The 15,503-nt window shown below is 36.9% G+C and overlaps 2 protein-coding genes and 1 long non-coding RNA gene across 5 annotated transcripts; 1 reads left to right on the forward strand and 2 right to left on the reverse strand.

Moving 5' to 3' along the window:
• Positions 1 to 140: 140 nt before the first annotated feature.
• Positions 141 to 2,238, reverse strand: LOC119071224 (zinc finger protein 595-like). Its single transcript, XM_037176038.1, has 7 exons — positions 1,998 to 2,238; positions 1,745 to 1,930; positions 1,089 to 1,687; positions 851 to 1,021; positions 572 to 611; positions 408 to 504; positions 141 to 331 (listed from the first exon to the last, which is right to left on the reverse strand). The coding sequence occupies exons 1-7, from the start codon at positions 2,139 to 2,141 to the stop codon at positions 171 to 173; spliced, it is 1,398 nt and encodes a 465-aa protein (XP_037031933.1). The 5' UTR covers positions 2,142 to 2,238; the 3' UTR covers positions 141 to 170.
• Positions 2,239 to 3,771: 1,533 nt separating this feature from the next.
• LOC119071168 (heat shock factor protein) lies at positions 3,772 to 11,897 on the forward strand. Of its 3 annotated transcripts, none has more exons than XM_037175929.1 (8): positions 3,772 to 3,993; positions 6,430 to 6,538; positions 6,600 to 7,962; positions 8,025 to 8,133; positions 9,916 to 9,993; positions 10,185 to 10,254; positions 10,333 to 10,446; positions 11,659 to 11,897. In XM_037175929.1, the coding sequence occupies exons 1-8, from the start codon at positions 3,892 to 3,894 to the stop codon at positions 11,745 to 11,747; spliced, it is 2,034 nt and encodes a 677-aa protein (XP_037031824.1). In that variant the 5' UTR covers positions 3,772 to 3,891; the 3' UTR covers positions 11,748 to 11,897. The 3 variants fall into 3 exon arrangements, with proteins under 3 accessions (XP_037031824.1, XP_037031825.1, XP_037031826.1); XM_037175931.1 differs by lacking the exon at positions 3,772 to 3,993 and adding an exon at positions 4,193 to 4,211; XM_037175930.1 differs by lacking the exon at positions 9,916 to 9,993.
• A 1,498-nt stretch (positions 11,898 to 13,395) lies between these two features.
• LOC119071352 lies at positions 13,396 to 15,200 on the reverse strand. The gene is made up of 7 exons (XR_005086619.1): positions 15,020 to 15,200; positions 14,773 to 14,942; positions 14,569 to 14,716; positions 14,345 to 14,509; positions 13,975 to 14,286; positions 13,769 to 13,915; positions 13,396 to 13,710 (listed from the first exon to the last, which is right to left on the reverse strand). It is a non-coding gene; the product is annotated as an uncharacterized LOC119071352 (long non-coding RNA).
• Between the last annotated feature and the right edge of the window lie 303 nt (positions 15,201 to 15,503).

Consider the following 15,503-nt stretch of genomic DNA (forward strand, 5'->3'; position numbering starts at 1 on the left):
GTTTTCATATAAAAGTTGATGAGGTCATGTCTCTATGGATGAAATTTGACAATTCGTATGGCCTTGGAACAGACCTTTCCAAAGCCCGTCTAAACCTTCGAACACAAGGCCCGTGAATCGAGATTCATTGCTTTTCCAGACTGATTAATAATTATGTAATTCGTTCATATTTATTCCCTCTTCTCTTCAAATTTCTGTGATGTTACAATGTCAAAATGATGTCCTTCTTTCTTTAAATGCATCTTAAGTAAAATTAATTCCTTGAAGCCAACATTACAGTCCGAACAGTGATACAAATTGTTAATTGTGTGCGTACGGCGATGAATCGATGCTGTTAAAAAAAAGAATAGATTTCGAATCTCGTTTCCAATACTACTCTCTTGTCGACACGAGGTCATGGTATTTACCTGATGAGGAATTGACAAATGTTTGCGGACACGAGCCCAGTCCACATTTGAATTTTCTTTCCAATGTGTGTATACCAATGTGGTTGTTAAGCCCCACCTAAGTGAAATGAGAAAAAAAAACTTTTTCATTTGAACGCCTAATTAAGGCTCTCATTAAAACTTACGTGCGTCATGAACAACTTTCCACAAAATTCGCATTCGATGCTGAAAGTAAATTCAAATTAATAATTAATTAAGTTAGTATAGGATAAGATGGACAGTAAAGCTGATGCTTTCCAAGCACCTAAGCCGCCAATGGGTCCATATTTTCGAGAGATTTTACAATTGTTATTCGTATGATTCTTAGAGACATATTACGGTCGATAGAGCTGACTAGTGGTAACTAACAGCAGAGGCTAATCATTTACGATTAGGAAGAACCCTATGAACTATATCTGCTTTACCTGCGCTCTTGAACATGTAAGTTGCTGTGACGATCGCGTGTCCCAGCATCAATGAATGAACGATGACAGTACTGGCATTTATAGTTACGTTCTTGGGTGTGCTTTCGGTTGTGCCGTTTCAGATGTGTGGAAGTTTTGAAAGCCACGTTACATATCGTGCAGGGAAATGGCCTGCAACAATTTCAGAGCAATTCCTTACACATATATATAGTGCAAGCAATTGTTGTCGGTTTCATACCTATCTTCGCTATGTACTCGCCTAATGTGTCGCTTCAGATTTTCTGCATTTTTTATACTCAGACCACAAATTTCACATTTATAATCACGGGCATCGGAATGGGTAGCAATGTGTGAACGAATTTCTCTGCGTGCCACACCACAGATGGGACAAATTTGCAATCGCTTCTGTCGTTTCTTCGGTTCCTGCTTCACCTTCACCTTTCGCAGACCATGCACGCGATATTTGTGACGATAAATGGACTTACGGTTCGGATATGCATTCTTGCATATATCACACTCGAACGGATTCTGTTCCGATTTCGCGGTGGAAACACTGGTAATTTTGTCGACGTGAACTTTTTTCATGTGATTGGCTACAGTTTTCAGTGTCTTCAAATGGAATCCGCATATGTCACACGTGAATGGGAATATTGAGTTGTTAAATTCGTTGGTCGTATCACCTATTTTACTGACTGCAGTCTCACTAGGATGTATTTGTCGATGAACTCCACTTCTTTCTTCATCTTCCAAACATTCAACGGGATTTGATGAGCCTTTATAATCACAATCGGTGTCAACACCTTTGTAGTCACAGTCTTGTCCGTTGTCTGTGGTCTTCTGTAAATTGAATGCTGCATTTTCATATAATAATTCCTATCGTTTCGCCTACAGTACCTCGAGAGTTTTAACGTCCAGCTGAGACAATGTTGATTCCTGTTTGATTTTTACTTGCTCCAAATATTTGATAGACTCCAAGCATTTCTCACGAAACGAATAACTTGTCAACAACTGGTAAATACATTGGCTACATATCCATTTCGGTAAGTTGTCATCTGATTGCACTGTTACGCCAATGCAAACCTTTACGGAATAGAGCCGAAAGTGTGAAAATGGAAATTGTCTAGAGAAGACGTATATTCGTCCTTACAAGAATTATGTGTTCCAAATTTGTGGTACAATGTTTATTGTACGATAACTCCAGAGGCTTAGCAATCGGACTTAGCTCATAATCGTTGCTTAAACAAAATCGACACACATTCTCGAGATTATTGAATGAAATTGTTTCACTCATGACTACTTCTAATGTGGCTATTTGCCATAAATTTATACTGTTGATAGTCTTGCACTCCGGAATATGGAAAAAATCAAAGGTAAAATGTCAAATCAAAACAAATATACACAAAACAAAAAGACGAGAGCGTCTGTAATTGCAAGCCGAGACGGTTTCTAAGTGTTTTGTTACCAATAACAACTGTAAACACGAATTAACCCAATATTGATAAGCCTGTTACAGATCGTGTTCCATCGATCAAAGTATTTTTAATCGGTTGATTACAAATCTTGTACTTCATTTTTTTAACTTTATATGGGACAAGTAGGTTGGCCTGTAGAGGCGCCACATTTTTTTCATAGTACTTCATTCTCTGCGGCTTATTTTCATGTGAAGCAACTTCACATTTGTCATTACAGAACAAATGTCACCATATGAATTTGGTTCACATGAAAATAAGCGCAGCGACAGCAGTAATTTTATGACAGAATTTACTAAAATATGGAAAAACTCTATCACATTTCTTCTTAGTTTCTAAACATCATTCTCCTATAAAGGACCATGTTACCCAGAGGCTGTCATTATTTTCGTCGTCGTTATCGATAACAGATGAGTATGTGACAGGTTAAGTATCACTCGTAGAAGGAACACGATTTCATCCATAGAGATTGGGTTTCATATAAATATTTATGAGGTTTATCTCTTCTCTAGAGATGAAATTTTACTTTTCATGTAGGCTTAGAACAAACTTCTTGATGGTTAAGTATGGTTTCCACTTAACAAAAAGTCCTCCAATGGAGAGTGAGCTGTCAAGTAAACAAAGCAAAAATTGAAAAACACTGAGTACTTTTTTTGAAAATGGAAATCAAGCCTTACGAGAAGAAGAAACTGTGGCATTTTGTATACTGTAAATGATTATATATCAATCTGGTGAAAATATTAACTTAGATCAAACGAAGTAATTGATTCATAACGTCTAATTCATGTATATTGCAGAATTACAACCCTTTTTCTGACAGACTTAATTCACTTACTTATAAACCCTAGACAAATGATAATTCGTAGAATTTCCAAATTTTTTTCCTTGGGTAAAATAATCTTCTAACATTGGTTCAAATGCCAAATCACGGCAGAGTAAAATAAACCAGGCAGGAGCGGCTCATTTTCGAAAATCCAAATAAGGGACCTAATACATGGGGTGAAAATGAACTCAAATGAACACTGACATAAATTGAAAAATTTTATTCGCAAAATATCAAGGGCTACTAGATTATTCAGGTACCTAGTCAAACAAGCGCTCCTGCCTGGTTAACTTTACTCTGTCGTGGCCAAATCCAAACAGGTATAGCTAACACGAAATATAGAAAACAAAATTTCAGATGCAATGTTGAAGCACACGAAAGATGCAGTAAAATAGTAGTAGCAATCTTGACAAGAAAATATGAAAAGGGAACATTTTGAATATGCTTTTTTGGAAAAGATGTAATTGTTTTGATTCGGTCTAATAAGAAAACGTTGGATGATCCAACTTGGATCTACAGTATAAGTGTTTTAGTGTATCGGCTCACACATAAGATGGTTTCGTTTTCTACGTTTTCTACTAAGAAATTTCTGGTTTTTCATGTTACACAACCTGAATATAGTTTACGAACAAAACCCGATGATTGACATAATATTTACCAGAGAGAAAAAAAGAATCAAAGAATTGCGTGTGTTTCATCACGTTTTTTATGTTTAAAAAAATCGAATACAAAAGTGAAATATCGACAAAATGCGTACATTTAGTGAAACTGCAACTGGTGTACCAGCTTTTCTAGCCAAATTATGGCGACTTGTCGAGGATCCAGACACAAATCTAATTTATTGGCAATCTGTGAGTACAGAGGCTTCTCAAAGAGGCAAAATGGCTTCTACAGTGATGTGTGTTCGTTCGTGCTCTAAATTTTGTTTTGTTCGCTACCTTCGTGGAAATAATTTGCTGAATATCTTGATTAACGTTTTGAATTCAACGCGTGAAGGTCATGACTAATATTGTTTATGGATTAATCATCACTAATCTCATTAGGACTATTTGATTGAATACGGTGATGAGAACTACAGTTTTTTTCATAATCTACCCACTAAATATTCATACGAAATTAAATTTATATTTGGAATTGTTTGATCAATGACGTCGTTACATCCTTATTCGTTTGTAATCGTTCTGGCATAGCGATTTGTTTCAAACATTTATGAGTGACATTCTGTACAAATTCTAATATCAAAGTTTGATAAAATTGCATGATTTTGTGTGGAAATTAAAATAGATTTTGTTGACATTTTTGTTGAGGTTGCGATAAAATTGACCGCATACTGGTTTACTTTACAACCAATGAAAATTAAACATTTTCCGCATTCACTCTTGCTTTCGTTAGCAAGTGTCTCATCTGATGATTGCTTGCTCAATTTAGTTTCACGTTCAGCTAATCAATCTCGTGAAGCAAATTCGACAAGTTCAACACCAATTATAAAATTTGATAGATAAGATTAGTGAGATTCTGCTGATGGTGGTCAGACTGAAGAGTCATTTTTTTTTGAAGACAAACGATGGTTGTAGAAGTAGGGAAAGTGATTCAGTTATAGGTGGAAATGTTCAATTCTTCAATGTCAATTAGTGATAGACAGATGAAGGTTAAAATACTAGCAGAAGGTGTCTGAGTCTAAATGTATGTATATTCGAAAAGACGTTATATTGTGCAGATTCTTGTCCGGTTTGTCCCAGCAAGGACTTTTTATTTTTTCAACCAACAACTTGGTTAAACAAACGATAAGTGAATATCGAACGGTTTCTTCGATAACAGTTATTGAAAACACTTTATAAAGTAAACACAATCCCTTGATTAAATTGAAGTTCTGTTGTTGATAGAGTAATCAAAGTTTTCTTTCAATTGTGGAGTGAAATATTGTTGTAAGACTAAATGTTTTGAGACAGCGGAGCTTTCCACATGAAGTTATCTTATAGCTTTATTCAAATTGTCTGAACGAAAATGATTTTATTAAATTGCGCTGAATATAGCCTGTTTAAAGTGCGAAATAAGCGTGAGTGTAGTGGTAAACTGACCAGTTAAAACTTTCTGGAGGTGTAGCTGTCAAAGTTGTTGTTGTTAACATTCCATTGTCGATTTCAATTTTGTTTTATTTTATTTGACAGCTTCACCTCCAGCCGAAACTCACCAAAAGTGATCTTAATTCACAAAACTGTTCTATCTCTCAATTTAAACAGTTTATATCGACATTAAACAATCTTCTTCGGATTATTATACCGAACATTAATTCTGCCATTGTCCCATAGTGTACGATATGCGTGACGTCATTATTATAAGCCAATTAAAAGAGAGTAGAAATTTTGACATCGAGCTCAGTTAAATTGACTGATTTTTTCGCTCTTTTAACACTTTAGTCAATAACACATTGCATGCTACCAGTAAATGTGTCAAGCATAATCCTTTCTTGTATTACACAGACAGTTGATTCACTCGTTTTGTGTAATATACACTCGAGTCATTAATGCTGGCCATATTCACTGGTAACATAATGTACTATTACGTAAATTGAACTATAATTAGTTGATGCAACCTTTGACGAATTGTAGTATGATTTGTCAAAGGCTGCATCAATAAAACGGTGTAACATGCCTAAATACGTTTCTCTTGATATAGAACACACGAAAGCTTTTAAGTGCCAAATGGAATGATAATTATTCAATTATTACCTGTATGTGAACTTTACAGCAGTTTCAATTCAGTGGCGATGACAGATCGACAGTGTCGGACTGGCCCTATGGCCGTTCGGGCGATTCCCGAATGGCTTTTTGATTTTTGTATGGATAAGGGCTTTTTGAACAATTTCTTCATACAACGGCCGAAGGGCTTTTTTGAGCCAGTCCGGCAATGCAGATCGAGATCATATTTAATCGAAATTGAAAATGTACTTCGTCATAATGGACGTGCTTAAAGCTTGACTTATACACTTTATGTGAAAATGCTAACATTGCCATTAGGCATAATTCATAATTATTGTTGTACGTCGTCATTGATGACACTGTTTACATTGCGACGACTACCTGCAATATAAATATACGTCGTGTCGTGTCAATATTTGTTGAATTCATTTACAGTTCCCACTTTGCATTTTGTTTGTATTTGATTAAATCTAAAATGGAGTTCGTTATCATCAGTAGAAAATATTTAGTAAAATGTTGAGACGAAATAAAGCTCAAAATTTCCACAAATATCTTGTCATTTCTAATTGTTGCCATTTACATTTGCAGGATGGTCGAAGCTTCATCATACAGAATCAGGCTCAATTCGCTAGAGAACTTCTTCCACAGAATTACAAGCACAACAATATGGCCAGTTTTATCCGGCAACTTAACATGTGTAAGTACAACCCAGAATGTCTGCAACATTGACCTTGAATAAAATTCAATTTTGATTGCAGATGGTTTTCATAAAATTGCTTCAATTGATAACGGTGGCCTCAAATTCGACAAAGATGAAATGGAGTTTTCCCATCCATGCTTTCAACGTGATAATCCTTACCTACTGGAGCACATTAAGCGAAAAATTGCGACCACAAAGCAAGCACCGGAAGACAAAGCAGCTATCAAACCCGAAATAGTCAATAAAGTTATGAGTGAAGTGAAAGTTGTACGTGGTCGACAGGATACACTAGATTCACGATTCTCAGCAATGAAACAGGAAAACGAAGCTTTGTGGCGTGAGATTGCCGTTCTGCGACAGAAGCACATGAAGCAGCAGCAAATCGTTAACAAATTAATTCAATTTTTGGTAACATTGGTGCAACCGTCAGCTCGTGGCGGAGCCGGAATGAATGCAATGAATGGTGTAAAGCGACGGTTCCAATTGATGATCAATGACGTGCCTGATGCGACAAAAAAGCGTAAACATAGTCAAGATTCCGGGCCGGTCATTCATGAGCTCACCGAAGATTTACTAGATGACTGCAACTATGACTATGATACGCCAATTGATTCTCCGACCATACTATCGCCGAAGGCTTTATCAACAACACAAGATGGAGATGAGGTGTCTAGTCCAACAAATTTTAGAGTAGAAAGGATGGCAGACTTAATTAATCATTCAAACGCAAACGCTGACGACGATACAAACGATGATGAAGTTATTGTACCAGAAGACGGCGTCAGCTACATCATCGATGAACACCCAAAAAATTACGAGTGGATGAACTCCAATAGTGCAACGGGAAACGGTACCAATCAAATTAAAGCCGAACCGGTTCAGGAATACGTGATTTCCTACGTAAAGCCAGGAACACAAGGTAAAACCAAAATCGAAACAAAAGTTGCAGCAAAACCGTTTGTAGCGCCAAAGTCACAATCGCCCGGAACAAGTTTATTGAATCAACAGCAGACTACGAAAAAACGGCCCCAGTTACTGTTAAAGATGAACAAACCGATTCGCAATGATGGAAAAGTGATTCAATCGGTTGTGGGACCCAGCAAAGTTGTTGTCACGAAAAAGCCAACCACCGTTACTACTGCTACTACCAACCGAAACGAGAATGTTAGAAAGGCGGCTTCAAAGTCTTACACGAACCAAAGTGACTTCAATGACTCGGACATGCCGCACGATTTATTTGAATCGACGGATGAAACAATATCGCCGATGTTAAATAGTGATATCAATGTGGCATCAGGCTCGTACAATGCTACTCTATCAGATGACTACTCAAAGAAACTGATGCCGACAAGTTCGAAAAATTTGGCAATTGCAAAGTATAACAACAAACAAGATGGTGAAGAAATTCAATTGAACACGCCGTGAGTTTGAGTTGCAGTTTTCAATTTTTGAAATTTTTGTAAAAATATTTTTCGTTTTACAGGGAAGATGTTAATATGCAACTGGAGAACATACAAGGAGATTTGGATTCTTTGAAAGAGCTATTCCAAGCTGATACTGACTATTCATTGGATGCCAACGCATTATTCGGGGTGAGTGGAGCTATGGAATTGTGTACTTTTTGCACATTTCTTTTCGGGGAAGTCTTTTCTATCCGATAAATTTGTCTTTCTAATTTTTAGTCGTTTCAAACTTGCATTACGGTGCCTTAAGTGGTGCCATGATTTCGAGATTTCGACGGAATCTTGCTGGTTCGACCCTACGAGTAGAATTTTTATTGTTTTTTCGAGCTTAGAGTTTGATGTTTTGTTTCGATTTAACGGGTACATGGAGCTTTCAACACAAAGTGAGAACGGATCCGTTTCTATGTTTGTTAAAAATGAGAATTCCCTGTCTGTTTTGTAAATCGATTTTCTGTTTGAATTTTTACGCTTAATTATTGTGTTGACCATGATATTACGCCGAGAACTCATTAGCCTTTCCACCCTTCGAAAGAACAAAGTTTCAACCTCATAATTTTGTCTAGCATGAAAATGGTGTCCATCTAGTGATATATCTATGTGAACTTATAGAAAGTTGGTGTCGAAATGAACGTTAGGACAAGCTTAAGACTAGTCCTGAAAAAATCTACTTTTCGTCACTAGTGATGGAAAATGTAATTTAAAGCCACATGACCGGCAATTCAGGCTTTTTAGTCAGTCAAAGTTTTATTCTTCAACTGACACACCTTCACTTTGATTGCGAGTCTGGTTTCACTACTATGTAAAATGACATACTAGGAAATTTTCTCATTGGGCTCTTTTAGATTTATCAGTTTGGGACGATCATTTAATATCTCGAAACACAAATCTGTTGATCCTGCGTTTCCATTCCCGGTCATCATGTAAATCATGGTAGCCTTCCTGTTGCCGATAGGAACCTGTCTAAGATGTCAGGTCCTATTGCAGCAATTTCCGAAGTAACCACCTCGTAGTCTCTGAGCATCCTGCGTCTTAGTTGAAGAAATTTGTGGCAGTCACATATCAAGTGTGCACCCGTTTCTTCTTCTAGGTTGCAGGAACATCTCGGAGTGTCCGAAAGCCTCAACTTATTCATTTGCCGATTCAGCCCGCAATGTCCCGTAATCGCTCCTACTACTCTTCTAATGCGATTTCGGTCCATTTTGAGCAAATCTTTGGCCCATTTTTTGTTAGGCTTAGGGAAGAAGCATTTCGTGTGAACGCCTCCATTATACGCTTCCCAGCGTTCTGCGTGTTTACGCTTAACCCAGTCTTCCAGTGCTCTTTTACACTCTGACTGGGGAATCGGAAGGTACGGTTCTGGCCCGTTTGCCTGAGTCGCCGAGCCTTCTTTGGCCAGCTTATCTGCTTCCTCATTTCCCTCCACGCCGGAATGTCCTGGTACCCAGACCAAATTGATCCGATTGCTCAGACCAAAAAGGTTCAGGTATTCCTTACATTCCTTCACCAGCTTGGAGGTGACTACGGGCGATGCGAGTGCCTTGATCATTCCTATATTGTCAAGACATATAAGGACCTCTTCGCCTGTCCCTATAGGCAGAGTTTCATGTGCTCCCATGAGTGCCGCATAAAGGTAATCATTGGGCTCTTAACGCTGCAAATCGAATTTGGCAGTACAAACATTTTTCGTCTTAGACAGTGTAACCATTCGGCATATGTTAGAGAACCTTTGCATTATTAGGCATGTGGTATGTTGATACCAAGGCTAGTTACACAGAAAGATAAGGGACGATTATTTTCTAAACGACTTCGATGCTCATAGAAGGACTTCCCCCATTTATCGTCCTAATATTTTACCAACTAAGTGTTATGGTTTAAAATAAATTAAAATTTTCTGTTTGTTAAACTCTTAAGAATCCATCGGGATCAACATCATCAACAAAAAATCGTTTACTGTTATCACCATCCGTTGATAGTGAATTATTTTCGAAGGTTAGAACTTGAATTGTGCATTAATATACGTACATTTTACATTCAGATGTACATATACAAATGCACCCAGTCATCATCGAAAATCGAAAGTTTTTGAAATTTTACATTTTGCTAAAATGTTAAGGACGATTGATTGCAGATGATTGAATGATACAACTAACACTTACATTCATTGCTTCCTTTCCGTGTAGATATTCGGTGATCTGGACGCACCATTTGGACTATCTTTGAATCCTGATTTTCCCATGGATAAACGTGACGGTAAGATTAGTTTATTAGATTAAGTCGCTTGGTTGGGAGATTTATCGTTTTTTTTTCGTTGTCGAATTCTATTCTTAGATGCTGGTACTTCTGGATCTGAATTGATCAACTATCAACCATATAATTCCTTAGATCTGTCGGAAATTATGGATCCGGATTCAGCGCTGGCAGGCATTGAGGATAAACAAAATGGTAAGTTTAATTAATTAATAACAGTTTGATGGACGGATTATGGAAAGAAATTGTTCCAATTGATTTCTACTGTTAAATGGATCCTGCGTCGAAATTCTAAAACTGAACCAAATGTTTTAGGTTGCCTAGTCTGAATGAATATGTTTTCCGTATGTGGGTAATTTGTGGGCCAATCCGAAAGGTTTATTTATTCAGCGAATCCTCTGATAAGTTCTTTACATGTCGAAAGAAGTAAAAGTGAAAAAAATTGATTTTTCTGAACTATTGTTGGAATAATGAATCTTGCCGGGCCACTTACTTTTTACATTAAAATCCTTAGACAAATTATACCTAGACTGGTATTTCGTACGATCAAAGAGTCATAACCAAAAAAATATTGTTGACAAATTGTTCGTAAAAGGTTACAGCTCTGTGGATGCTCTCGTTCGTTTTCGGCTTGTCAAAAATCGTTTTTACCGTACAAACCTACCTACATATCCTGAGTATCTACATTTCGTTCGATTTTACACCAACACATGTTCGCATTGACACTTTTAATAGTTCAATTTGCCCACTTAATTAAATGGGGAAACACATACCAATAAACAGTTCGTATTCCATGTTGGCACTACATATTTTACGTAAGTTTGTTCGCAATTCTCTCTCTGGGTATAATTACTCTTAGGTAAAAACACACAACGCGGAACGTGGATGTACAATTCATAGACGCTTCGATATTGTTCCTTTCGGCGCATAATTTTTGACCATCAATGTAAAATGGGCATCAAATTCAGTTGCACTATTTGTCAAATTTGCCCATTACACGTTAATGCTACAATGCTACATTTTGTTTCGCAAACTTTGTTGGTGATCGTCAAAGAATGACCAAGTTTTAATGAAAATCTCCGACTTTTTTGCTAAATGACATAAACTTTGATTTACCGCTCCATTTCCATTACGATAGGTTTGTTCCTAGTAACTGAAAACACGAATTTTGACTAGCCGAACGAACACGATTTCATCCACAGAGAACGGTTTTCATATAAATATTGATAAGGTTACGTCTCTCTGGATGAAATTTGACAGTGATTCGACAATTCGTATGGCCTTGGAACAGACCTATTGATGTGTAGAATTAATAAATTGATTTTGAGATATACATTTTTTACAAAACAATTTGTTCAATAACCACACCGCAGTTTTATTTAACTTCGATTTTCTTTCTTTTTTCAGAAAATGCCGATGATGATTCATTATTAAATGCACCAGAACTGAATACGCCACGAATCGATAAAAAGACTATTTCATTCAACACAAAATAATAATTCGAAGCAATTTAATTGTCCAGATTTTTCTTTTTGTTTACAACCACAATTTAACCACAGAATTTAACTTTCATTTAACATTTCAAATACTTAATTTAATGTTTTCTTTAAAAAAAAAACGGTCACCCTGTGCTCAGCACATAATGTGCGTTTAAAATAGTTTGAAAATTGAATCAAATTGTTTAAAAATACAAAAATTTCATTTGAATTCGTTTAACATCGAATTATTTTACCGGAAATAAAATGTGCTGGATCTTTAACCGAAGAATGGATCTTTTAATTTAAAATAATTGAAGCCCTTTCATCGATCAATGGAGTTTTTAGAAAGTCGAAGGTACAGCGTCGAGACAAAGTGAAGCTCAAACAAACGTACAATAACATGTGAAAATCCTTAAGTTAGACAAAAGGGAAATATTTCGTCCAGCGCTTAACATATAATACAGCACTATGTCTATGTATGAAAGGTTTATGTATCATGAGGTCAAAGTGTCAGAGCAAGTTGCATCGACAAGATTTGACTATTCATTCAAGAATAGATGTTAAGACCATCATACCAATGATGAAATCGAATCCACACCGCTCGATTCGTGAAGGGATTTGTGCAGATGCTTAAGAACGTTTTAGACTATCATTTAGCTCGAAGTGAACTGAAAAACGACGGCAACTATATTTGCAAGCAGGTCCTCGAATACCATTCGAATTTACCCAGGCATCGTTACACTTGTAAAATTGTTATTAACATTCGCGGGGTTGTGCTCAAACCGTATAAAGTCTTATCGAGTCTTACAAACAATTTTATTTGCATGATGAGTGTCCCAGATGAAGAAGGAAATTTATGTCTGTTGTTTCCTGTATCTTAATTGGTTCAAATCTTCAAAATCACTCAATACCAAGCAATTCGAGGCAACTCTACACGGAAAACTCTTATTTTGAATACTCCGACTCCGACTTCACTATACCCAGCGAGCGATGTATTCCATTCGCTATGCCTCCTAGATTACGCAAGGCCAACCAGGTATGTCGAAAATGGACAAACACACAAAGAACTGACCCTCAGCTGGTGTACTAACTCGACTAACTACGACATTTATGTTTAGTTTATTGTTGCTATTCCGATCTCCGTGGGAGATTCACCATCCATCACATTAAGTGTTGAGCTTCCGATCTCTCTGAGAGATTCACCTTTCTCAAATGATGGTTATCTTAATTATGCTTTGAGAACGGTTCATATTAATTATCTTTGCTAAAGATCTCCTTGCGAGATTCACCTGTCTTGAATAGTCAGGTTTCGCTGTTAAGAATTTAATAACAATTAATAACGATACTAACTTGTGGTATTATTATTCTTCTTCTTCTTCTACGGATATATTGCCGTCGTATATCGCCTGTTCTACGGCTCTCATATCGAATTCGTCGTCTCCACAATTTGTTAACATATGGATGGTTCTTGATTTTTCTGCTTCTTTACGGAGGGAAAACTCTATTTTGAATACTAAGCATGAAGTTGAAACCAGCTGAAAGTTTATAACGTAACCTGCCTGAAGAAGTGTGAATGCCTTATGAGAACATTGAATGGAAAACATATTGTCGAGGTATGTATCATCGTAGTGTCGAATTTGACAAATTGTTAAAGGCAATTAGATTGTTTTTTTCACAAAAGATCTCACCTCAAATGTAGCAAGGTGAGCACATTTTATTCAACAAGAAAACACAAACTTTCCTATTGATTTTGAAAAATCAATTCTCGTTATTTATCTTAGCTTAAATTCTATTTTGACATTAAGTGTCTTAGTTTGGACGAAATTACATGTCATAATACTGACATTGCGAATGCTATAAAGCTTAAACGACTTAGACAAGAAACACTAGCCTCTAGAAAACAAAATTATTGTTCTGATTGCTCGTCCTTGGAGCTGTACCAACAACGTAGCTCGATCGCCTCTACAATGTTCGGATTCATCTGTTGAAGATAAAGGTGTCCGCGTTTGAATAAACAAAAACTCAAATTTCCACCTTACTTTAAATGTCGACGATGACAGGCACGATGAGTCTAAACTTTTTCCAGCATAAAGCGTCACTCTGGCGCGCTTGAACGCGACCACACATCCCGGAGTATAAATTCTTTCGAAATTCTCGGCATTCGTTCCCAAAATTGTCACAATCATCTGAAATTGATCGATTTAAGTCGTACGTCGAATCATAGAACCATCATTGCAAAAGTTACTTCTTTATCCGATTGGTCAATCAATTTCAATTCTCGCTTCTTCCCCTGTTCCAAATTCTTCAAAGTTACGTCCTCGATTGGTCCGATTGAGCGGCATATTCCAATGACGTCCATGACATCGTGTTTTTCCTTAATTTCCACAGCCGATAGAGGTTCAAAATTGAAGGACAAATGAGGTAAATCGTCACGGGAATCTAGTAGAACCTTTGTCGTTTCAGTACACGTCAAAGTGTATTGATTAGTTTGAATTACTCCTGGTTAGCAAGTCGAACGGCTCACCCTCACGTTAGAGAAGTAATAGATTTTGTCCACCTAAGATAAACTATTGAGCACTCTAACCGTTTTATTAACTAACAATTTGGTAAGTTACTTCAACACAATCATAGAGCTGATGAACGCCTGTTCCGAAAGCGGAAAGTCTGATTTCGGCACTGTCATCAATGAGATCTAGCGTGGACATATTCCATCTCCCTTTTCATTAGTAAACGAGTGTTTGTCACTTTTAATGATTATCCTTGCTCTAATGTATGGTTGACTGTTCAAAGAGAAATCTTTTAAGAAATTGTGAAGAAGAACAAAGTTGATGTACTTAACGTCCCCGGAAGTAATTGCTTTATTGGTGTCACTAACGAGTCCAGATGTTCCAATTCATTTGACTTTAGTGAGTTCTGTCTCATTGGCGTCGATGGAGAGTCTGATACTTTTGGCTCCTGTACTGGAGATGGTGCACGTGTATGTACGGCTGAAACATCGCAGATGATTAGATACAAGTTGTTTGAAATTGTGAAGCAAACTAACCTGTAGCATCGGGGTGGGAGTATTCTTGAAAATGAATCGGATTTCGTCGAAGACATTTGTCCCCATATCGGCAGACTGGTAAATCTTTTCCCGGTTTATCGTATACGGGCATTCTATAATCGTCATCACCAGGATGCGATAGTTCTGACCGATGGACCGCATTATTTTTTCTTTGTTAAATAAACCGAATATTGAAAAGGAGATGAGAACAATGGGGCTTGTGTTTTGATTGCACAGCATAACATACCTAAAACATCGGATCCCGTGTCTGCAGCATTCTCGCGTGGCACTTTGGAGCAAATCCATTTATGTCGGTTTTGTTTTATATTAGATATTTGACGAAGTTACAAAGAGCTACGATTTGAGATCACTTTGATGAGCGCGACAAGGACACAATTGTTTCTGCGTTATTGTGACCGATTGAACGATTTGAAATCGAATTCATGTGTCAACATGAAAAGTAGTGGGAGGAATTATAACTGCCGTTTTTCAACATGTGACATAACGATTTAGCTAAGACTTATGGGAACATCTCGACTGTATGAAACTCGGATGTAGAGAAACTCTAACATTTCTCGTACTCAAAAATTTTTCAAAATTTTCAAAACTCATCAAAGTCAACAACTTTTTAGTATATAATGATCACAAACACTTGTAGCCTGTCACAGGCGGCAAGCATATTAACAGTTTTACTGTTCAAACTATTACTTCATTTGATGTAAGATTTTCAG

The sequence above is a fragment of the Bradysia coprophila genome (genome assembly GCF_014529535.1).
Source record: "Bradysia coprophila strain Holo2 chromosome IV unlocalized genomic scaffold, BU_Bcop_v1 contig_144, whole genome shotgun sequence".
Lineage (NCBI taxonomy): Eukaryota > Metazoa > Arthropoda > Insecta > Diptera > Sciaridae > Bradysia > Bradysia coprophila.

Coding starts and splice junctions, on each gene's coding strand:
- LOC119071224 (XM_037176038.1), bottom strand. CDS start 2,141: ATGAGTGAAACAATTTCATTCAATAATCTCGAGAATGTGTGTCGATTT. Junction 1,022..1,088: donor CGAGTACATAGCGAAGATAG/GTATGAAACCGA, acceptor AAATTGTTGCAG/GCCATTTCCCTGCACGATAT. Junction 332..407: donor ATTTGTCAATTCCTCATCAG/GTAAATACCATG, acceptor TTTTTTTAACAG/CATCGATTCATCGCCGTACG.
- LOC119071168 (XM_037175929.1), top strand. CDS start 3,892: ATGCGTACATTTAGTGAAACTGCAACTGGTGTACCAGCTTTTCTAGCC. Junction 8,134..9,915: donor ATGCCAACGCATTATTCGGG/GTGAGTGGAGCT, acceptor TAAACTCTTAAG/AATCCATCGGGATCAACATC. Junction 10,255..10,332: donor TCCCATGGATAAACGTGACG/GTAAGATTAGTT, acceptor TTCTATTCTTAG/ATGCTGGTACTTCTGGATCT.